The sequence below is a fragment of the Bos grunniens genome, chromosome 18, assembly GCF_055505025.1.
Source record: "Bos grunniens cultivar Pamir isolate PY7600 chromosome 18, Bosgru_T2T1.0, whole genome shotgun sequence".
Lineage (NCBI taxonomy): Eukaryota > Metazoa > Chordata > Mammalia > Artiodactyla > Bovidae > Bos > Bos grunniens.
The window spans coordinates 8,052,737-8,075,265 of NC_141182.1; the positions used below are offsets into that span (position 1 = coordinate 8,052,737).

The 22,529-nt window shown below is 51.6% G+C and overlaps 1 protein-coding gene across 3 annotated transcripts in view; it reads left to right on the forward strand.

The window, feature by feature from the left end:
* The window catches only part of BCO1 (beta-carotene oxygenase 1), a 31,294-nt gene extending 11,782 nt beyond the window's left edge, over positions 1 to 19,512 (forward strand). For 2 of the 3 annotated variants that reach the window (XM_086350040.1, XM_086350041.1), the window contains 7 exons: positions 808 to 955; positions 3,434 to 3,657; positions 5,608 to 5,865; positions 12,801 to 12,906; positions 14,904 to 14,998; positions 16,306 to 16,417; positions 18,774 to 19,512. In XM_086350040.1, the coding sequence (XP_086206166.1) occupies positions 808 to 955; positions 3,434 to 3,657; positions 5,608 to 5,865; positions 12,801 to 12,906; positions 14,904 to 14,998; positions 16,306 to 16,417; positions 18,774 to 19,003 (1,173 nt within the window). In that variant the 3' untranslated portion in view covers positions 19,004 to 19,512. The remainder of the gene's footprint in view (positions 1 to 807; positions 956 to 3,433; positions 3,658 to 5,607; positions 5,866 to 12,800; positions 12,907 to 14,903; positions 14,999 to 16,305; positions 16,418 to 18,773) is intronic. The other variant, XM_086350042.1, reaches the window with a different exon arrangement.
* Positions 19,513 to 22,529: the final 3,017 nt, after the last annotated feature.

The following is a 22,529-nucleotide window of genomic DNA, read 5'->3' on the forward strand; positions in this document are numbered from 1 at the left end:
TCAGTAGACCCACTTTCAGTTTTCTCCAGCTGGCTGTTCAAAGCCTTGATGTCTTTGCAATACATCTTAACGATCTGTTCGAGGGAGTGCTTTTCTTAGCCATGAAATCATGTCCAGCTCCTCTGAAGCTAGGCAGCATAGGTCCAACTGAGGAGCACTTTCCACAAAGCTGCAGAGAGGAATCACTAGGTGAGAAGGAGGTAGCGCCGACTTTTGGCTGAAGGTTGTGCCGTTCTCAGGGAGGAAGGGCGGACAGCTGGTTCCCTGGCCACCCCATTGCTCTATGATTGTGGCCTGTTTGGAGTCGGGATCGTTACTGAGGTCGTTAGTCAGTGTTTCCCTTTGACCAAATGCTTTTTGTAACCTCTCCGTTCCCAGAATAACCCTAGGAGAGAGGCCTGGGGATTTATGCCTCTGTGGGATACAAAAGGGGAGGATTTAAATGACTTCACCAGGGCCAGGATTAGCACCCAGGCTGCCTCTCTGCCCACGATGTTACTTGGAGCTCTCTGCGGTGAGGCATCGGGTTTCCACACCGAGGCCACCCGGTGGGGCCAGAGAGGGACAACCGTCAGAGAACACACGTAGCTCACCAAGCCCCCTGCAGCCTGTGTGCTGTGGGAGCCCCCACGAGGTTACATCAGGTCGCAAGAGGAAGCGTCTCCTTTAAAGGCAATGTCTGCCTTATTTTCAGGTTGGGAGACATGGAAAAATAGCCATCACCTCTCTGAGCCTGGAGTCAGGCAGCTCTTGGCGGGACTTTGCCCTCTCCTCTTTTTAAAAGCAGCTGACTGTCCTGTTCTGCAGGTTGATTTTCGTAAATATGTGGCTGTAAATCTGGCAACTTCACATCCTCACTACGACGCTGCTGGAAATGTTCTCAATGTTGGCACGTCCATCGTGGACAAGGGGAAGACAAAATATGTGATCTTTAAGATCCCTGCCCCAGTCCCAGGTGGGTCATCCTGGGGCTGGGATGAGGCGTGAACACCAAGGTGGCTCTTTGGGAAGAGTTCTGGTTCTGGTTGATGGCACAACACTCAACCTGATACTTGCCCACATCCATGACTCAGAGGACCATGGACTCGCTTTTCTCCTTTAGGAGAAAAGGGATGATGCTACGTTTCCTTTTGGAAGAAGTGAATCCCTTTGCTCTTTCAACCTCCTTTTCTTTTGATTCCTGTTCATTATTTCATTAATTTATCTGTTAATCATGTATTTATCAATCTATCCACTGATGTTGTCATCCATCCATCATCCATCCTTCCTTTCATTCATTCATTTTTTAGTTTTCTGACAAACCTCCATCTGTCAGGGCTGTGCTGCTCTTTCTCATCCAAGCCCCAAAAGCCAGGCTCCCCGGGTTGTTCAGGGAGCTCAGGCCTGCTGGCATCCACTCCAGATTCCGCCCTGTTCCCTGAGCCTTCTAGACATTCTTCACTCAGGCCCGGGAGCCTGGCATGGCGCCCAGGCTGATTGTGATTGCGCGTTCCTGCGGGGGAGAAGGGTGGGACTCCTAGCCTTTATTTGGGCAGGACCCTCTCGCGACCACACCCAGGAGACCAGGCCTCCGAGGGTGGCTGTGCGGGCTCCGGGGATGGTGCAGGACTGCGAGGGTGCTCAGCTAGACCTTCTGGTTTAGGAAGACAGGTTTCCATAGGAGATTGCCCCTGGCCCCTCCCTTACCATTCTGTAGAGCACCCCCGTCCAGCAAATTCCAGGCTCCACTGGCAGACAGGAATCCCTGGGTCCCATGGTGCAGTGAGTGCTCTTGTTAAATGGAACCCCCGTTAATTAAGCCAATAAAGGGATGCAGGGTCCGGCTCAGGATCCTAGAATGTCCCACCTGAGGGTAGGCTAGCCATTTGAGTTTGCCACCTCATGTTCCTGAGGACCGGGAGCCCCAGGGGATCGGGTGACGTCCCCACGGCTCACAGCAGGTACCCTCCGCACCTGCTCCAGGCTGGCGCTTCACCAGGATTCACACCTGCCCCCCGCCTCCCAGGCCAGGGTGCCTTTCCTTCCCGTTTGCTTTGTGTTCCATTTGTTTAGTGAAGAAAAGACCTACCTACCCCACAACCCGGCAGCCTGCCTCCCACCAGCCAGCTGTTTACAGAGACCTACCTACCCCACAACCCGACAGCCTGCCTCCCACCAGCCAGCTGTTTACAGGGTGCACAGGTGGCCACAGGAATGGCAGGGACGCTTGCATGTAACTCATTATAACCCAGCCGCAGGCCTGGGTGGGGAGGCCTTTTGGCCAGCAGCTGACTCATCCTTGCAGAGGAATAAGGAAACCGAGCAGTCCCAAGCACCTCTGTGCTGGGTGCCGGGTGAGGCGCCTGGCCTCCTGCAGTATTTCCTTCAGTTCCCCCCTTCCCTCCAAGGGTTGTCCCTCCAAAGAACAGAGGAGGTGGCCAGGCTGAGGGGACTGTGTCCTTTGGCTTAACCCTGTGCCTCTGGCTGCCCCGCCAAGCCTCAGTTTCCCATCTGTAAAATGGGAATCATACAGCCGACCCTGACTGCCACAGTCTGTCACATCAACACAGGCACTTGGGCTCACTCCTAGGTCCTTCAGAACAGGAAATGCCAAGAGAAATTCACAGAAACCCTGTGAAATGCATGTCAGATGATGGACCTCAGCAGCATGTCAAAGCCTTCATCTTGGGAAGCTAGCCCACGGCCCGGGCGTGGCTGTGCTCAGTCGCTCAATCGTGTCCAACTGTTTGCGACCCCATGGACTGTAGCCCACCAGGCTCCTCTGTCCATGGGGATTCTCCAGGCAGGAACACTGGAGTGGGTTGCCATGCCTCACTCCAGGGCATGGCCTGGGAGACTGACGGAAATACAGAGCCGTGGGCCCTGCCCCACAGGCTGAGTCAGCCTCCACACTTTGTCATGACCCCCAGACGATCTGCGTGCACGTTCAATGCTTCAGGAGCATTGCTCCAGAGCCGGGGTTGCAAATGTTTTCTGTAAAGGGCCCCAGAGTAACTATTTGAGACATTGCCAGCTGTGTGGTCTGCGCCACGTCTGCTGGACTCTGAATCCTGAAGGCAAAGCAGCTGTGGACTCTGCAGGAGGCGGCAGCGTGGCCCTCGCTCCAGATAAACCTTTATTTTGGAAGCAGGCGGAGGCCAGCTTAGCCCCAGGCCAGAGTTACTGACACCTGGCCCTAAGGCCCAGAGACCCAGGGGCCTTGAGTCTGGGGAGGCAGCGGTTTCAGATGCTAAACCAGGCCCCTGGGTCGGGTGGGGGGAGGTCCAGTCCCTGCCTCAGCCAGGCAGCAGCCCTTCACCCGGTTTGCTGTCGACTCTCAAAGGTTCTTCTCAGCGGGGCGGGCTGAAAGGCTGGGCTGTAGGATGCGGTGGCCCTGTGGTGTCCTTGGGAGGCAGTCAGGTCCCAGCTGCTCCTGAGGCTGGCTTCTCTCCAGGGGGCAGGAAGGAGGGCCGGAGCCCCCTGAAGGACACGGAGGTCTTCTGCTCCATCGCCGCCCACTCCCTCCTCTCCCCGAGCTATTACCACAGCTTCGGAGTCACCGAGAACTACATCATTTTCCTCGAGCAGCCTTTCAAGTTGGACATCCTCAAGATGGCCACGGCTTACATTCGGGGTGTGAGCTGGGCTTCCTGCCTGGCCTTCCACGGGGAGGACAAGGTAAGGCCTAGCCAGGCAACCCCCCACCCCGCAGCCCCAGGACAGCCAGAGCCAGCCGGAGGTCAGCAGGCAGGGGCGGGCGGCTCAGCGGGGGAGGAAGCGAGCTCCCAGGCAGTGTCCCCAGAGGCACCAGCTAGCCTTCCAGAGACTTCTGAGGCTGGGTGGGCCTTCACAGGGGTCCCGAGTTAGGGCAAGGGGCTCAGCATCATCTGTTCAAACAGCACACGAGTGTAGAAAGCAGCTGCCAAGCCCCCTACTTCTCCCCATCCAGCCCTGCCAGAGGGCCCCCTCCATCGTCCATTCAGCACCGCTCTGCTCCCCTTCCTGTGCACCACGAGCATCCTTGGGCATCCGTACAGAGGTGTCTTTGTGGCCACCCCCTCTTTAATGCCTGCATTCTCAGGGAGGAGAGGAAGCAAAGCAGCTCCCCGAGGTCCCTCCCCTGCTCAGAACCTTCTGCTGGTTCCCCGTCTTCCCCAGAATCAGACCCACAGGCCTCTCTCACTGGCCTGGGAAGGCCCTCATCATGCCCTCAGCCCAGCCTCTGGCTCCCTCCTACACCTCAGACCTGCCGCACACACGTTCCTGCCTCAGGGCCTCTGCACTTTCTGCCCCCTCCACTGGAACGTTCTTCCCCAGCTGGCTCCCTCCCCTTGTGAATCCAGGTCTGGCTCTCAGGCCCCCACCTCCATCACCAAGGTCCCCCTAGCTGTCACAGACCCCTCCCCACTACCAGGCTTTCTCCACCTCCCACCTCATTTTCCCAGTCGTGCTCAGCCATCATCCTTCACATGTTGTACATTTGGTCACTGACCCTTGGCCTCACCCCCACTGGACTATAAACTACATGAAAGTGTGGGGGGTTTATCTCTCTAGTTCCCCTGAAAATATGTCAGTGTTTGTGGCACGAATGAGCTGGGCAAGGGGGCCATCAGGGGGCCGGCGGAAGTGGGTTTGCCCTGGGGGACCACCTGGAGCATCAGGGCCCCATTGGCCTCCAGGCTGCAGGGATCCCCCAGGGATCTCTGGCCCCAGAGAGTCCCACACTGAGAGCCCCCGAGCCCTGGCAGGGCTTTGAATGCATTTGTAGAGTTTTCTGAGCAGTCCCTGCAGCTGACCCCTGGATTGGGTTTATGGGAAAGAAGTGCCTGTCACTTCACCCTGTGTTCATCTCCCACTGTCCCTTCTCCTCTGCAACACTCAGCCCTCATCACCCCCACTTAACTTCAGAGCTTGATTTTGGGGAAAGAGAGAAAGAGACGATGAGCCAGAGAAGGTGGCTGGAGCCTCCTCTCCCTCCTTTCAGAGGAGGATGGTTAGGCCAGAGCTGCCAAAAGAAAGAAAACACCCCTTCACCCTCGGATTAAGCAACTAGGGCTGTAGATACGGCTAATTGCCACCCAGAGCGATACCGCCTATGACACCCAGAGGTGTGTACGGAGGCCTACTGGGCTGATATCAGCTTGACTAGACTGGTCACTCAGCACCGCAGCCCTCCAGGGCAGCCTGGTTGCTGGGACAATCTGCAGTGGGCCGGGGCTTTGGTGGGGGGTCCAGGACGGGGTTTCAGGGGCTCTGGCCATGGGTGGGACCTGAGGAAGCTGAGAGGGCTGGTCCTCCCCAACTTGGCCATTGCCGGGGAGCTGGCCACTTGCCGCCCACCTGGATCTCAGTTGAATGAAGGTCGGGGAGACGCTGCACTTTCAGGGCCCTCCCTGAAAGGTCTGGTCCTCCACGTGAGGCCGAGACCCCATGCGGCAAAGCTTCCCTCCTCCCCATGGCTTCTGGTGAGGTTTGCCCCCTGGAGTGGGACAGAGAGGCTCAGAAAGGGGAGGGATTGCTTCAGGGTCCCGAGCAGGTGAACCGTTGGCTGGGGCTTGTTCCCCACCCAGTGCTGCAGCGTGGGGCTGGCAGAGGGAGCGCTGAGCCCCGGGCTGCATCTCCTTTCAGACTCACATCCACATCATTGACCGAAGGACGCGGAAGCCCGTGCCGACCAAGTATCACACGGACCCCATGGTGGTGTTTCACCATGTCAATGCCTACGAGGAGGACGGCTGCCTCCTGTTCGATGTCATCACCTACGAGGACGGCAGCCTCTACCAGCTCTTCTACTTGGCCAACCTGAACGAGGACTTTAAGGAGAACTCCAGGCTCACCTCCACGCCCACCCTCAAGAGGTTCGTGCTTCCCCTCCACGTGGACAAGGTAACGGCTTGAGTTCTTGGGGAGGTGAGCCCACTCGGGAGGTGGCTTTGGTTCTGATTTCATTGACATTGAAATTCAAAATGAGGTGTTCTTAGAGAAAGGCAGAAAATGCTTTCATTATTTTTCCAAATATTGAACATATTCAGGGTAGAAATTTTAGAAAATACAGATTAAGTGAAAAGGAAAAAAATCACCATAAGCCCATTGCAAATATATTTGTATTGCCTCCCAAGTCTCTCTCTCTCCGTAGATAGACAGGCAAATAGACAGGAAGATATATATACATATTAGTATATAATGATATATATGCATATAACATATGCATATTGTATATATACATCAAAGCTGTTAAAAAGTATGTACAGTATGATTTTCTTTTCTGAAACTAATATATAGCATATAAATATGTATTTCTTAATTTTAGAGAAAAATTGCGCTGTGCATAATTTTTAACAGCCTTAATGAAATATAACTCACGTACCATACTATTCACCCATTTTCACTCATTTAAAGTGTACAGCTCAATGGCTTTTAGTATATTCACAGAGTTGCACTACAATCAATTTTACAATATTTTCATTTCCCCCAGAAGAGCCTCCCCCATTCCTTCCACCCCCAGGTAACCACTGCCCTACTTTCTATCTCTGTGGATTTGCCTATTTTATTTCATATAAATGGAATCATACCGTAAGCAGTCTTTGTGGCTGGCTCCTTTCACTTAGCATGTTTTCAAAGTTCGTCAGCACCGTGGCACATATCAGTGCCTCTTTTTTTATGACTGAATATGTACACACTGTTTTTTGTACTGCTTTTCCATCCTCCTCATATATCTAAACATCTTTCCATGACATTAAACATTCTTCTGTGACATCATTTTAAATATTTGCCTGACAATCTGCGGTGGGGATTCATCTCCAGTTGCTTACCCATTTCCCTGATGTTGAACAGTCCTGTTCTTGCATTCAAAATGACCACCAGGCCAGACATTACCGTCAATTAGGGTGCTGCTGCCTAGGCTCTGGGCTTGGTTTTAAAGGCTACAGAGGCTTCTGGCTCCAGAACTTCCTTACTTCATGACTTAATTCGTTTAAATGAAACCCAGTTGAGTTCAATTCAATTTTGATGGCTCATCTGTACTGAACACACTCTATGTACCAGGTACGTTGCTAAGCATTTTATTTTCTTTACCTCACTTAGTGATCAAAACCTATGCAAGAGATCCACACGTTAGCCTCATTTTACAGATGAAGAAACTGAGGCTCAGAGAGGTTAAGGAATGTGCCCAAGGTCACACAGCCTGGTAGCAAAGCCAAGACTGGCTCTGAGCCCTTCCTTGGAGCTGGTAAAGGGTATAACTCTGCAGATCGCCCCAGGGGGTCACCTTGACCCCTCACAGGGCCCCCCTGCAGGCCTAGGGAACAGGAGACACTCCTACATGCCCAGGGAGGCTTCCGCCACCCCCAGACCCCTCCCAGCCAGAGGCCCTGGGGCCTGCATTTGAGCCCAGCTACGTCAGACCACAGAGCTGGGTCCTTTCTCCTGTCCAGCATTTCCCCCATCTGCAGTCACTTGTGTATCTCTGTCATGATGTTCACTGTATTTCCTACCACTTCTGTTAAATTTACAAAATCACATTTTCATTTAAATCAACTCACTCTTTCCCTAGCTCATTTGGAAGGGAACCTATGACAACCCAGGGCAAAGCCAGCGTTGCGTGCTGCCAAAGGAGAAAGTGATGACCGCCGAGTGCTGTGATGAAGCACAGGTCCTGAGCACGGCCTGATGCTGTTGCTCTTGCCAAGACCCAATCTCTCCCTTAAAGAGAACTCTGGGAAAGTATTCAGTGTTAAGGGTGTAGTGGCACCTAACTGAGACGCTCTCCTTGACCCGGTTGGGAAGACTGGAAGAGAGGAAAGGATTAACTTTCTCCCGGTATGATTCAGGGCTAACGAGTGAACAGCAGGGCCCACAGAATCTCCACCTGAGCCCCTGGCCTCCGCGCCCCCCCCACTCTGGGAAGTTCCACAGTGCAGCGCTTGGAGCATTTCCTGGCTCCAGGGTGCAGTGGGGGCGGGGTGGGGGGCTGTCACCCAGAGGGCGAGTCCCGAGGCCGACCCTTCCCCCTGCCTCACAGACCTCAGCACAGAGAGGAAGCACTCTCCCCCGACGCCCGCAGCGCGGGATTCTGTCACCTCTTAACAAGCTCGAGAAACAATCTGCTTCCTTGGAACCAAGCTAAGAAGTTTAGCCTGTACAGTTTAAACAGGCGCTGCGTGAACCATCTGCAAAGAAAAGTGAGCGCTGGGAAGGGTAGCTCTGGCCACGCGTTTTAATTGCTATTTATTGTCCCTTAAAAAAATGTCTTCTTGCTTCACTGCATGTGAACAGGGGAAGGTTGAGCAGGCAGACATGGCCTGTGTGTTCAGATCCAGCAGCTCCGATTCCATCCCATCCACAGTCTACATTACGGAGGGGCCTTGGGGGCGGGCGATGCCACCATTTCTCAAATGCCCTTCATTCTGGGGCCTTTGCACATCGCCGTCCCTCTGTTGTCCTCTTTCCATGAGTCCTCCATTCTCGTCCCGGCCGCAGGTCGGACTGGCCTGGGGGCTCCGGGACCACCAGTCCATTGAAGGCAGAACCTCTAGGGGAGGGGTTAGGATGGGCATGGCTCCCAGGCACCCCCCACCCCCACCCCAGGATCCTAGTTCCTGCTGATCCTTCAGGTCCAGCGTCCTGACCCCCTCAGTGGGTTTGTACATTCCAGTGGCACCTACAGCTCTTTGCTCACACTGATGTCAGGAGTAATGAGCTTGTTGGGTCACCTCGTCCTGTGAAAGGTCCCAGGGGGCCCGGACTCTTGGTCTTGCCAGCCATTTATCCCCTGCACCCATCACAGGGTCTGGTTCTCCGCAGGTTCTCTTGAAGCCCTTAGATATTTTAAATGAATGAATGAGAAAGGTGATGCAAGGTCTCTCAAAGGACACAAGGCCTTCCTTTAGCAGTTGGAGCACTTCCAAAGTGGAAAGCGCCTTCCACGTAGAATGGGCTAAAGTGAATGAGGCGTGTTCAGAAGTCTGAGGTCTCCCAGCTGTCCCAGATTCTCTGGCGTTTGGGCCAGCTGGGGTCAGAGGAAGGAGGGGCCCGTTGGTACCCTTGGCCTGTTTGTTAGGGTGGCATGGGGGTTGTCTAAGGCGGAGCTAGGCCTCCAGGGGCCTGGGTGGTGTGGCCCATCTGTGCCAGCTGCCCTGCCCTCACCCTGCAGGGCTCCGTGCGCTGCCATGGGGGTGGCATCTTTGACCTTGAAGGGGTGGCTCCAACTCCTGGCTCCATGAATTTGATTTGTCTTGTGTTCAAATAGCAAGAGAAGCCCCGTTTCTCTCGAGGGCCCCCTCTGCGCTGGGCCCTGTGTTAGACGCCTTTTCTTCTCTTAGACCCAGGCCAGAGGGGCCCCTGCTCTGGCTTTTCTCCAGTGGCCCTTCTCCACAGGGTGAGGAACCCACGGGGCCACAGGGTGCCCACCCAGAAGGGCACCCTTCCGACCCCAGCCATACCTGGGATCCCTGAGTTCCTTGCCCAGATGTCCCACACCTGCCTCCAGCGCCTGCCTCTGTCCTCCTGAGGGCAGACAGTGCTCTGGTGTGTCGGCCTCAGGCCCACGAGGAAGGCAGGGAGAAAAGGGGGCGGGGAGCCTGGGCCCAGAGGCCGGCCTTCATTCTCCCCTGCAGCCCATTCCAGAAGGCCAAGGAGTCCTGGAATTCTAAATTCACACGCGTCCTTCCAGACCCAGCACTGTGCACTAGAAACCTGCCGCGACGAAGCAGTGTTCTCTGTCCAACGCAGCGGCCGCTGGACTGGATGCCTGGGCTATTGAAATGCAGCCAGTGAAGCCGAGGAATGGAATTTTAAATTTTACTGAATTTAAATTTAAATAGCCACCTGTGGCTGGGGGTGGTTGCCTCACCCCGGGCAGCACAGTTCCACAACATGTTGAAGCTCTGTGTATAAAGTAAGGGAAGATAAAATGGTATTTGACTTAACCATTCAATATATGTGGACAAAGGGTTGGTGGGCCTCTGCGCTCATCCTGGGTCCTGCAAATGTTGTGTGAGTGCTGAGTCACTTCGGTCGTGTCCGACTCTGTGCAACCCCATGGACTGTGGCCCACCAGGCTCCTCTGTCCATGGGGGTTCTCCAGGCAAGAATACTGGAGTGGGTTGCCATGCCCCCCTCAAATGTGTGGGGCCGTGTAATGGTCTGCATGCTCCTCACTGAATCTGCATGTGAGTGCTTGAAGTTATTTGTCATCCCCATGACAACAGATGAGAAAGAAAGTAACGTGCCAAACGTCGCAGAATCATCGTAGGATTTGAGCTGGGATTTGGGTGCTTGTCTGTCTCATTCCAAGTTACTAACTACAGTGGGTTTGGCCCTGGACCAAGTGTTTTCATAACCATTATTTAATTTAATCCTAACCACGGTGCTCAGACGCTGGTCGAAGGAACCTTCGCTTGCACTCGCCATCTGTCCAGAAGTTACAGATTGCCCCCAGTTTTACAAACAAGGAAGCAGGCTCCAGTTCACCTAGTCTCAGGGAGGCCTGCCGGAACTCACGAAGAAACCTATAGAGTCAGATTTCACACCCAGGACCGCCAAACTTCAAAGCCAGTGTTTTGGGGGGATGATTGAGATTAACTTCTTCTCCTGGGAGGTCCCTCGCATCGAAGAATTTCAAAGCCAGTCTGCAAGATTTTATTGAATTCTGGCTGGAGAGCGATTTCTTCCCAAAGTCATGCACACTGGCCACAGAAAGCAGCCGAGTCATGCTCGTTACTGCTGTGTGTGGAAAAATTCATGGTCCATGCCTCAACCAGTCTGACCAGTTTCATGCTGGAGCTAGAAAACATGTCCGCAGACCGCCTCCCTGAGAATCAAGCCCAGGACATGCACTAGAGGCCCGTGGCTGCTGCCTCGTGACTACAAGGCAACAGGCAGGGCCTCTCACCATCTGTGAGGCTGCGCGCACAGGCGGAGGCAAACAAGAGCTGCTCCCAACAAGACACCCGGTGTGCCGGGCGCTGGACTACTGATTCTTACAACCACCTGCAAAGCACGTGTTCTGCCTCTCGAGCGTTCACACATTCCTTTAGCAGTTGCTTCTTAGGAGCTGCCTGTGTGCCATGCACAGGGTGAAATGTGGTCACTGTCTTCACAGGGAAGACAGCATCAAAGAAGGAGCCAGGTCCATAAAGGAGATAATTACAGTGTGGGACAGACACCTTGGAGACACTGCAGACTGAGCTGTCGGGGAAAGGGACGCTGGAGCTGAGACCTGTGGGAGGGGAATGGGCCAGCCTCAGGGTCTTTGCACCTGCTTTCCCTGCTGCCTGCAGTGCTTCTGTCTCTGAGCAGAAGAACCCCAGTGTGGAGGTCTGGGCTCAGCTTCTGCTCCCCTAGTGCGACCTTGGGCAAGCCACTTTCCTACCCTGGGCCTCAGTTTCCTCCTCTGTCAACTGGGATTGCACTAAACACATCTCAAAATTCAGCTTCTAAGATGCAGTAAATGTCCTGCCTTCCTAGCAAAAAGCTGCTGTTGTTCAAATTTGCTGCTGGGTAGTTGCTAAGTCATGTCCGACTCTTTTGTGACCCCATGGACTTTAGCTCACCAGGCCCTTCTGTCCATGGGATTTTTCCAGGCAAGAATACTGGAGTGGGTTGCCATTTATCGATTTAATTATAAAAACTTGTTTGGAGACATTTGGAAAGTCGAGAAAAGTTTAAATGAGAAGTCAGGCATGGCAGTAATTCTCCTTCTGGAATTTCACAGATGCCGGTGGTCTTGCTCCTCATCCCCTCCCAAGTGCCCAACTTGAACTCACCCGCCGGGGGTAATGGCAATAACAATAATAATAATAATACAATTATGTGATCAACAGCAGTTAACATTTGTTTAGCACTTACTGTTAACCTGGCCTTCTTGTAAGCCAACAGCATGGGTTATTTTATTTAATTTGCATGATAACTCAGAGATGCATATACTATTTATGCAATGCTTGCGCTATACCTCATTATACAGGTGGGGAAACTGAACTTCAGAGATGTCAAGTAACTTGCTCAAGTACCATGGCAAGTGTGTGGGGACACAGGGAGTAACTGCTGCTCGATAGATATTTAATTAGTTGTGTTACGTCTCTCTCCCAGGTTAAAGTACTGAACCAAGTCTTGACTGCCCCTTAAGACCAAGAGACGTCCTTCATAGATATTTTTTCCTCCCAAGTTATTTTTATCTCATGTTTGTTTTTCTTTCCTGCTGGCTTGTTTTTCTCCTATTTTTTCATAGGAGAAAATACTGAAAATCTAGAAAAACATAGACAAAGAAATTAAAGTCTGCATCACCCGCTGCATGCTCTATTGTTACTATTTGGCACATTTCTCCCAGGCTCTTTCCACTGTGATTTCTTTTCTTTTTTAACATGGCTGAGCTCAGACCGTGTCTGCGGTTCTCTCTGCTGCTCTTTCACTCGGTGTTCTCTGTGTTATTATGAACTCTTTATAAACACCTTTTTAATAACTGATGCAGCCTTTGACAAGTGACTCATACAGTATTTAAAAAGCGAGAACTTGTAAGTACTTCCATTTCACTTATAAGTACATCCATTTCACCTGTGAGGGATCAGGCAGCCCAGAGCAGGAGAAAAGTTCCAGGGTTTCGGAGCCCCCTTCCACAACCCACCAGCTTTGCCTTCTTCGGGGAGTCACCTCCAGTCCCCGATTCTCATTTTTAACTGAAAACTCCAATCATGTAATAGCTGCTTCTGGTGGCTAGCATGAGGCCAAAACAAGACACTGAAGCATTCTTTTAAAAATGTGCACATAAAGCCAGTGTTTGCTCTGGACAACGTTTTGATTTATTTGGAAAAACTGATCTCTTTCAGAATGCAGAAGTGGGCTCCAATTTAATCAAACTGTCGTCTACAACAGCACGAGCCCTAAAGGAAAAAGATGACCAAGTCTACTGTCAGCCGGAGTTGCTCTATGAAGGTAAAACGCATCTTCTCTCCTGTGTTCAGAGGAAGGGGTGGATGTCCTCTTTACGTAACGCCTCCTTCCAGTGCAGAGGAGCTGTGTGTGGACCAGGGAGGCAAGGGAAGGCTGTGGGACTCTAGGCATTGTACTGGAGACGCTTCTCTCTCGTGTACCTTCATACCCCTCCCAGCACTGGGGTGGTCTCTAGACCCAGGAACTTTCACGGCTGGCCTTTTGAATGCTGCCATGTAATTTTTTTGCTTTCTTTTAAAACATTTATTTATTTGTTGCATTTAAATTTTTATACACTTTTTAAAGGTTACTTTCCACTTAGTTATTCCAAAATATTGGCTGTGTTCCCCATGTTGTACAATCGTCCTTGAGCCTGTCTTACATCCAATAGTCTGTACTTCCCTGTCCCCACCCCTATATCATCCCCTCCTTCCCCCTCACTGGTAACCACTAACTTGTTCTCTGTCTCAAATGCTGCCATGCATTTGCAAAAAATGCTCGACATCGCTTATTATTAGAGAAATGGAAATCAAAACTGCAGGGAGGTATCAGCTCACACCAGTCAGAATGGCCATCATCAGCCAAAAAACAAACAAAAAAAATCTATAAAAAAAATGCTGGAGAGGGTATGGAGAAAAGGGAACCCCCTCTTGCACAGTTGGTGGGAATGTAAACTGATATAGCCACTATGGAAAACAGTATGGAGATTTCTTTGAAAACTAGGAATAAAACTACCACGTGACACAGCAATCCCACTGCAGGGCCTACACCCTGAGGAAACCACAGTTCCGATGCTGCCGTGTGCTGGACAGCACAGCATACACGGGTCTCCACCTGGGCACACTGAGCACCCTGCAGAACAGGCGCCATCTCCTCTGCTGGCCAGAGGAGAAAACTGGGCCTCAGAAAGGCTGTGCGCCACGCAGAACGTAAAGCCCCTTGGAGAGAAGCCACAGCCCCCGGAGCAAGGCTTCCCTGCCCAGCACTGCGGCTGCGGGGCGGAGGGGGCAGCGCTGGGCATTGCAGCTGTTGAGCAGTGTCCGGGGCCTGCAACCCGACTGGGAACCACTGTCCTAGAGCAGAAGCCTGTGGAGCAGGGCCTGTGCCCCGTGCTCAGTGCTGTCACCAGCACGAGACAGGAACCAGGCTCAGAGCAGGGTGTGCTCAGTGCGTAGGTGAGGAGCGAACTGGCCTGCCCAGGACACGGCTGGGGAGTGGAGGGGCAGGGCTCCAGGGGCCCGGCTCCCCACATCGCTGCCCCATGCCATGGTGGGGGGGACTTGGAAATTTAATCTGACACAGCGGACATATGTAAATATGTATACATGGACATGGATGAAATTTGAAGGCTTTTTTGGATTGCAAAAGTGATAGGCGTAATGAAATTCTCACATGAGAAACTCAGAATGGACAATATAAACTACGAGCCACAATAAGAAAGTTATCAGCCAGTAGCACTTCTAAACTTTTCCTTTACACTCGTAACATAGTGGTGATAATTCTCTAGGCAGCCTTTTACGTCTAACGTTGTCATGGGGACATTTTCCCATGTTACTAAAATTCTTTGTAAATATTACTTCTTATTATACGATTTCATTAGATTCATCTAACTATTCCCCACTGATGCTTCCTCCACGCTTCAGAAGTTTGTGTTCACGCCCACATACATTTGCACGCACATACTTTTTTTTTTTTAAGAGCTTTTAAAAAGTTGCAGTGGCCTCTGATTTTAATCATGTAATTCTCTTTGATTTCTATCTTGGATAATTAAAGATGTTTATACACTTAAAAACCAAGGTCTATCTTACCTTGCTCCCGAAGCTTCTAATAGAGCTGGGGTAATTATCTGAAGTTCCCTCCTCCTGCCCTTTGACCACCCTTGATCCAACTCAGGGCCTGAGTGATGTTCAGGGATCCTGGCTTGGGAGCCATTTTTGTAGAAGGGCGGGTGGTCCCACCCTCCTGAAGGGGGCTTTGTCAGCCATGTCATCTCCTTCCAGGCTTAGAACTGCCTCACATCAATTATGCCCACAATGGGCAGCCGTACCGCTATGTCTTTGCTGCTGCAGTCCAGTGGAGCCCCATCCCAACCAAGGTACTGGTCCCCGGCGGGTGGCAGCCTGGGATGGTCATGTCTGTCTGCAAATCTGAGTTCTCAGGGATGTCAGGACTGAGATGCCCTTGGGGATGGGGGTAGGTCAGAGAGTGAGGTCAGTTTGGGACAAAATATGCTGGAAGCAATGACGGAGCATCCAGGAGAGGGAACTGCTCCTAATGGGCTTCACTCAGGTAAGACGTGGTGGCTGGAGTTTATCCAGTGATTTCTTTATTGGATGCATGTTTATTGAGCACCAGCTTAGGCACACAGGAAAAGCAAGTGAACAGGAGGATCCTGGTTCCTGCCCTCAAGGAACTCATAGTCTCAAGCAGAGAAAATAGAGCTGAAACTTGGAGGATTTATTTTGCTTTTTAAAATTTTTTTATTCAAGTATAGTGGCTCAGTGGTAAAGAATTCACCTGCCAATGTAGGAGACGAGGGTTCAATCCCTGGGTCCGGAAGATCCCCTGGAGAAAGAAATGGGAACCCACTCCAGTGTTCTTACCTGGGAAATCTCATAGACAGAGCAGCCTGGCAGGCTACAGTCCATGGGGTCACAGAGTCGGACACACCTTGGCAACTAAACAGCTGTAACAACGGGGCTGATTTACAATATCATGTTAGTTTCAGGTGTTCAGCACAGAGGTTCATATTTTGGTTCCTAAACTGCTATTTGTTGAACACTTGCTGTTTCCCAGGGACCATGCTGAGTGCTGTACAGACATCACTTTTCCTTAGTAGCTTCAGTTTTTAGTAAGAAAATGGAAAATCTTTTTTTAAAAAACGCAATCAGTGCAGGAATGTACAATGAGAAAAATTAAGGTTCCCACATGCTCATCCACACGCCCTGAGTCACTTCCCATTAATCCCACACCCTAAGGGGAAAGAGGCTTATTAGAGACAGAGAGAAGGCCAGGGACTCACGCTTGGAAAGCAATGAAGAAAGCACATTATGCTTTAAAGGCTGGGCAATGAATATGTTAGATTATCTGATACGTATAAAAATTGCAATATAGTGCCCAATATCAGATAAATCCAGGGTTCTTATTTCTTAAAGAATTCAGAGTGTATATCAGCTCTGCTGTGGTGGGGGGACCTTAGCTTAAAGCCGGAGAAGGAAGGGAGCTGCTTTCCTGTTTTTGTGCTGACCAGAGGCAGGTGTCATCTGGGGCCTATGCTCGCTGGTGTGAGGTCCCCATCTGAGGCGCTCACCCCTTCTCTGGGGCCTTGACGCCTTCCTATTCGCCGGGAATGAGCATGCTCTGCAACCATTCATTTCGCGTTTCTCCCCTTTGCATGCGCAGATAATAAAATACGACATTCTCACCAAGTCCTTCTTGATGTGGAGAGAGGAGCACTGCTGGCCGGCGGAGCCCCTGTTCGTGCCCACACCAGGTGCCAAGGACGAGGATGATGGTAAGGCCCGGGAAGGGCAACCCACCTGCTGCACTGTGCTTGTGGTCACCCCTCAAACTCAGACACCGTTCACACAGCTGGTGCAGCCATGCTTTGAAGTCCAGGCGGTTCTGAGTGCAAAGCAGTAGGGCGAGGGAGTCCCCAAGCCCACCCCCACTTCTGACATCAGCTGCAAGTTCAGGGGTCCCCAAGACCACCCTCAGCTTCACTAGGAGCACCCACAGAAGACTCTGAAAGCTGTTACACTCGTGGGGACAGTTATCTCAGCGGAAGGGTACAGACTGAAAGAGAAAAGGCGAGTGGGATGGAATCCGGGAGAATCCCATGGGTGGTCTCCGGTGGTCCTCCCTGCGGGAGTCACGGACCACTCCCACTTCCCCAACGAGCCCCACGGAGCGCGGCCAACCAGGGGTGCTCCCTCAGCCTCGGAGCCCGTGTGGGGCGTGGTCGCGCGGACCGCGCTGACTTCTAGTCTTCGCCCCTCTGGAGGTCGAGCTGACGGCTGTGGCCCAAGTACTAAATTGCTTCCGTCGTGTCCCACTCTTTGCGTCCCCGTGGACTGTTGCCCACCAGGCTCCTCTGTCCATCGGATTCTCCAGGCAGGAACACTGGAGTGGGTTGCCATGCCCTCCCCCTGGGGATCTTCCTGACCCAAGGATCCAACCTGCATCTCTTACGTCTCCTGCATTGGCAAGTGAGACCTTTACCATTAGTGCCTCCTGGGAAGCCCTGTGGCCCAAGGCCTCCCCTGAATCACTTTGCTAGGCCGGGTTGGATGGCACAGCCTCAGGTAAACAAAGACCTCTCGTCAGACCGACAGTCCAAGGACTCGGGCGTCATCTCCCAGGGGCAGAGGAGAGACCTCCTTTTGGGGGAGACTAACACAAAAGCCCACTTCCTTGCCACAGGGCAACACTGCCCTGGCCCAGAGTGTGGAATCCTGGTTTTAAAATTCATTGCGGTGGCTGGGTCAGAACTTGTAACTCCTCTGAGCACATAAACTTTCCAGGGAGCCCCTTAAAAAGCTTGTGGGACTCCTCTCTCATCCAGGTTTCCACCTGACCTAAAGGTCCTTTCCCTCCTTGATTTTGCCCCAGAAATGCCCTGCCCGTCCCCCTGGGGATGCCAAGGAGGGTAAATAGAAGCCTGGGTGGGGCTGCCAACACCTGGGGGGAGGGCAGGCTGCCCGCTGAGCCTGCCAGCTGCTTCCCTTGGGCGAGAAGGGAGTGGTTTTCTACCTGGGACTGTCTTCCTATTGACCTGCACAGCACAGCGTGCCAGGCAGGGGACCCGTGTCACTGTCGCCTCTAAGGTAGGGGACGGTTGGTGCCACCTCCTGCCGAGGCTGGCCTCCCCCGGGTTGGGCGTGTACGCCCTGCATGTTCTCCTGTGGACAGGAAGCAGCCTTGTCTTCATTCCACCAGAGGAAAGGCTCGGAGCTTGAGGTCACTTACCCACGGTTGCACGCCCAGTACATGCACAGGGGAGGGTTTGAGTCCAGGCTGATTTGACCTCAGTTGTGCTCAGCCACTCTGAAACCCGGGAGGCCTCGGGAAGAATCAGGAATATTTGCTGGAAGTTTATTGCTCTATTTTGTTTAGCCTTCTGTCCCTTTGAGAGTGAATATTTAGACTATTCTCATTTCACAAAGGGGAAAGCTGCACACGCATGAGGTGGTTGCACTTACTCAAATGCCATTTGAATGCAGCAGGTCTGAGTTTAGGCTAAGTGCAGTGTTGAAGCTGATTCGCTGTAACTGGAATTTCTAAAGAGTAGGAAAATAGCCATTCTTCTGTATGTGCAATAATTCACAAAGTGCTTTCATAACTGACCGTGCAAGATCCTCTCAGCAACCCCCTGAGAGTGGGGAGATTATCCCCACTCTACAGATGAAGAGACTGAGGCTCAGAAAGGTGAGGGGATGGGCCCAGCCAAGCCTTCCGATTTCCCTGGCCTTTCCCTTCAGCTCACACAGAATATCAAATTCACTTCCCTTCTGTTTCGATTCAGTTCAGTTCAGTTCAGTTCAGTCGCTCAGTCATGTCGACTCTTTGCAACCCCATGAATCACAGCACACCAGGCCTCCCTGTCCATCACCAACTCCCGGAGTTCACCCAAACTCACGTCCATCGAGTCAGTGATGCCATCCAGCCATCTCATCCTCTGTCATCCTTCTCTTCCTGCCCCCAATCCCTCCCCAGCATCAGGGTCTTTTCCAATGAGTCAACTCTTCGCATTAGGTACAGTCAAAGAACAGGGAGACAGAGCTGAGAAACTTAGCACCCCCCTCCCCACCCCAGCTGGAAGAGGTTCGAGGGTGCACTTTTACAAAATGTCTCTCTTTGTTTCCCCAAAGGGATTATCTTATCGGCCATAGTCTCTACCGATCCCCAGAAGTCGCCTTTTCTGCTGGTTCTCGATGCCAGAACTTTTACGGAACTGGCCCGCGCGTCCGTCGATGTGGAGATGCACCTGGATTTCCACGGGCTGTTCATCCCAGATGCAGGCAGGGACCCGGGGAAGCAGGCCCCTTCCCAGGAGGCGCCGGCCAGGGCTGCCGCCGGACGTGCGGCCCCAAGAACCTGACAGCCTGGAGGCTTTGGTCCTGGGGACCAGCTCCGCCCAGCTCACGGCTGTCCCCGCCCCGGGGGAGGTGCAGGAGAGGTGGTCCTTCGTTCCATTTCGCACTTATTCTTTCCGCAGCTGCTTTGAGTCAACATTCTGAAAACAGAACTCATCTGTATCTTTTCTTTCATTTTATTTTGGCCGTGAGGACCTTGCTTGAAAGTCAATCAAATATTTATTGATTAGCTCTAGCCCTTGTAAGAAAGCCCCCTTCCTTGAGTACAAAGACAGTGACCATGAATCAGAAACTGTATTGTCACATAATCATTGTCCCTAGAATGGGCACATATGACCCATTGGAGAAGAGACACAGAAACATTTATCATTGCTCCCTGCTCCCTCTCTGCTTTCCCGGTGGACCTGGTCGTGAGTTCCAGCTTTCTCAATCAGCTGACCCAGAAGGCGTGTGCTCTGTGGTCATTCCATGCAAGGCATGGCATAATATAAATTAAAACTTTAAAGCCCTGTCAGACCTTAATTTTATTTTTTTACATGGCTTCTTCCTCTGAAGGTCTTCTAAGGCAGAGAAACAGAGGCAAAGACAGGCGCCTTATGGTACACCCAGGGGGCCAGAGGGCTGGTGTGGGGTGGAGGGGCTGGAGTCCAGGACTGAGTCCTGTCTTGCCTGACTGAGAACCAGGGCAGTGAGGTGCATCAGAGCCACACAGGACAGGAGTCCCCTCGGCAGTGTTCCCTGGAGATTCCACCACGCTGGTGTTTGTTTTCATCCAAGTTGTCCTGTGTTGGGTGTATTTTATTCACTACTCTACCCTCTGCACCTAGAAAACTGCCTGGAGGATCAGGCTCTCAATTAAATATTTGTTGGATGAATGAATTCCACCAATGAAGAAATCCAACTCCAATGTACCCGCAAGAAATAGGTTTGTTTTTTTTTTAAAGAAATACATATTTTACTGAAGGTGTCCCAGGAAGACCAGGAAGGTGGTTCACATGGAGACCAATGAGGACGCCCAGGTTCCTCTTCCAGCCATCCTTGGTCTCTCTTTCTTCCCCTGTCGCTCCCTCAAAACCTCGTGTGCCATTCCAGCATTTCCATTTCAGCTCAGCTCATGGAGTCCATCCCCTGTTGCTCCCTCAAAACCTCGTGTGCCATTCCAGCATTTCCATTTCAGCTCAGCTCATGGAGCCCATCAGACAAAAACCCAAACCCTGGGGATGGCAAAATAAATAAATAAACCTTGGGGATGGTAGACTGAAGACCATCTACTCTTCTCCTCTGGGGACCTCAGCATCTCCAGTATTGATAAGATGGATCGGGAGGAAATGTCAGCCATGGTGGCCTACGAAACGTGTGATGGAGGCCTGCATTTGGGTGGCAGGAACGGAAAAGAGTTGACAGATGGGACAGTCACTCACCTATTCATTATTTTACTTCAAATATTTGAGAAGAGGGTGGTATCTGAAAAATACTTCCCCACCTCTATTCTACTCAATTCTCATTGCCAAACAGTACCCAGATGTGGCCATGAAAAAAGGGTGCAGTTCAGGATGGAAGAAAAGTATGTCATGGTTTATTTGCCTTGCTTAGGAAGACAGGTGAAATACCAGACCGATGAGGAAGCCTGGCCTACCACGTCTTTTCTTCTCAGTTTCAAAAACACCAAAGGTCAATGGTAGGACATCCAATTTATCTCGATCCTGAATTCCCCTGTGTTTCAGACACAGGCCAGGGTAATTAGCTCAAAAGGCTGTAGGAGCCAAGACACATGCGCCTTTCTTGAAGCCAAGACCGTCTGTCTTACCCTGGGAGCCTTCCTTGTTATGCTTCATGTGGGTATAACACGTGACCAGGAAGCTCTGCAGGAAAAATCACCGGGGATTTGTTTATTGCTTTGATAAAGCCACGGTATTTCACAAGCACTCTAAGGATGTGTCAGGTACGTGGTAAGCCTGCAAATGTTTGACCCACTAACTTTTTCCATCCAGGTTTTCTCTAATTTGATCCCACCCCAGGAATAAGCTAGGTGTGTACGTGGACACGTGCTTAGTCGCTCAGTTGTATCCAACTCTTTGCATCCCATGGACTGTAGCCCGCCAGGCTCCTCTATCCATGCGGATTCTCCATGCAAGAATACTGGAGCGGGTAGCCCATCCCTTCTCCAGGGGATCTTCCCAACCCAGGAATTGAACCGGGGTCTCCTGCATTGCAAGCAGATTATTTAGCAGCTGAGCTACCAGGGAATATCAACTCACAAAAATTATAAGTGCATTCCAGCTGTATCCGCATTACTGGGTTGTACTCATTTCCTCTGAAAGTCACCAAGCATCAGACTGACTGTTGAGATGGCTGCGGGTCCAGATTACATGAAAACACCTTTGATCACTTCCTACGCTATTTAGAGACAGTTTGGATGGTTTTTAAATGGCCGGGAGAAGTCTTTCTCATGGCAAATCAGAACATGCAGACAGAAAAGTCGCCACCGACTTCCTCTTCATCCAACAACGGTGAGACCCGGGGCCTCTGCTCTTCAGGTTCCTTCCAGGAGTAGGAACCAGGTGCAGACACAGGGCCGCCAGCTGCAGCTGGAAGTGGGCTCTCGAGGTCAAGCACCAGCAGGAGGCTGGAGTTCCCTTGCACACGGCGAGCGGGGAGGGACGTGGGAGCCCTGTGTTGGGACAGGTGGGGATGAGCCAGCCTGCCTTCCTCCTGGGGACCAGGAGGGACGTGCTGAGTGGCCTTCAGGAGCACCTGGCAAGATGCTGAGGGTGTAGCTCCTGAAGAGAGTGTGGAGCCAGAGGTGGGTTGACTGAACAAAGCAGGTGCAGAGTGAATTCCTCAAGAGAGCAGTGGAAAGAGAGAGAATTAAGGGGATTGCTTTCTGTGATTATAAAATTCATATATATTCATTGTAGAACCCCTCGTGTTAACCAAGAAATGAAAAAACACCCATAACCCCGTTACCAGAAGAAAACCCTGAACCAACAAAGACCTACTGTACAGTACATGGAACTCTACTCAGTGTTATGTGGCATCCTGGAGGGGAGGGGAGTTTGGGACAGCGTGGATACACGTCTATGTATGGCTGAGCTCCTTCCCTGTTCTCCTGAAACTACCACAACACTGTTAATCGGCTACACCCTAACACCAAATAAAAAGTTTAAAGGTAAAAAAAAAAGAAGAAAACCCCTGAAATCCTTCTGGTGTATTTTTCCCCCATTTAAAAAAATTTCTGATGCAGTTTACATATTGGCAATAGGTTTATAACCCACCAGTTTATAACCTGCTTTCCCCGCTTATTACAAGTATTTTTCCCAAATCACTAAATTCTTCTAAGGGATGCAAATTATTCCGTCTCTGGGACATGGTGTGACATGCACCAGCCAGCAGGTGGACATTTTGACACAAGATCTGTGACCTCATGTGTGTATTTCCAGTGCCCACCCCACATCTCTCTCTATATTCAGGTTCTTGTTATTGTCATCCTTTTTTTTTGTTTTTGGCTAGATTAGGCTTCCCAGGTGGCTC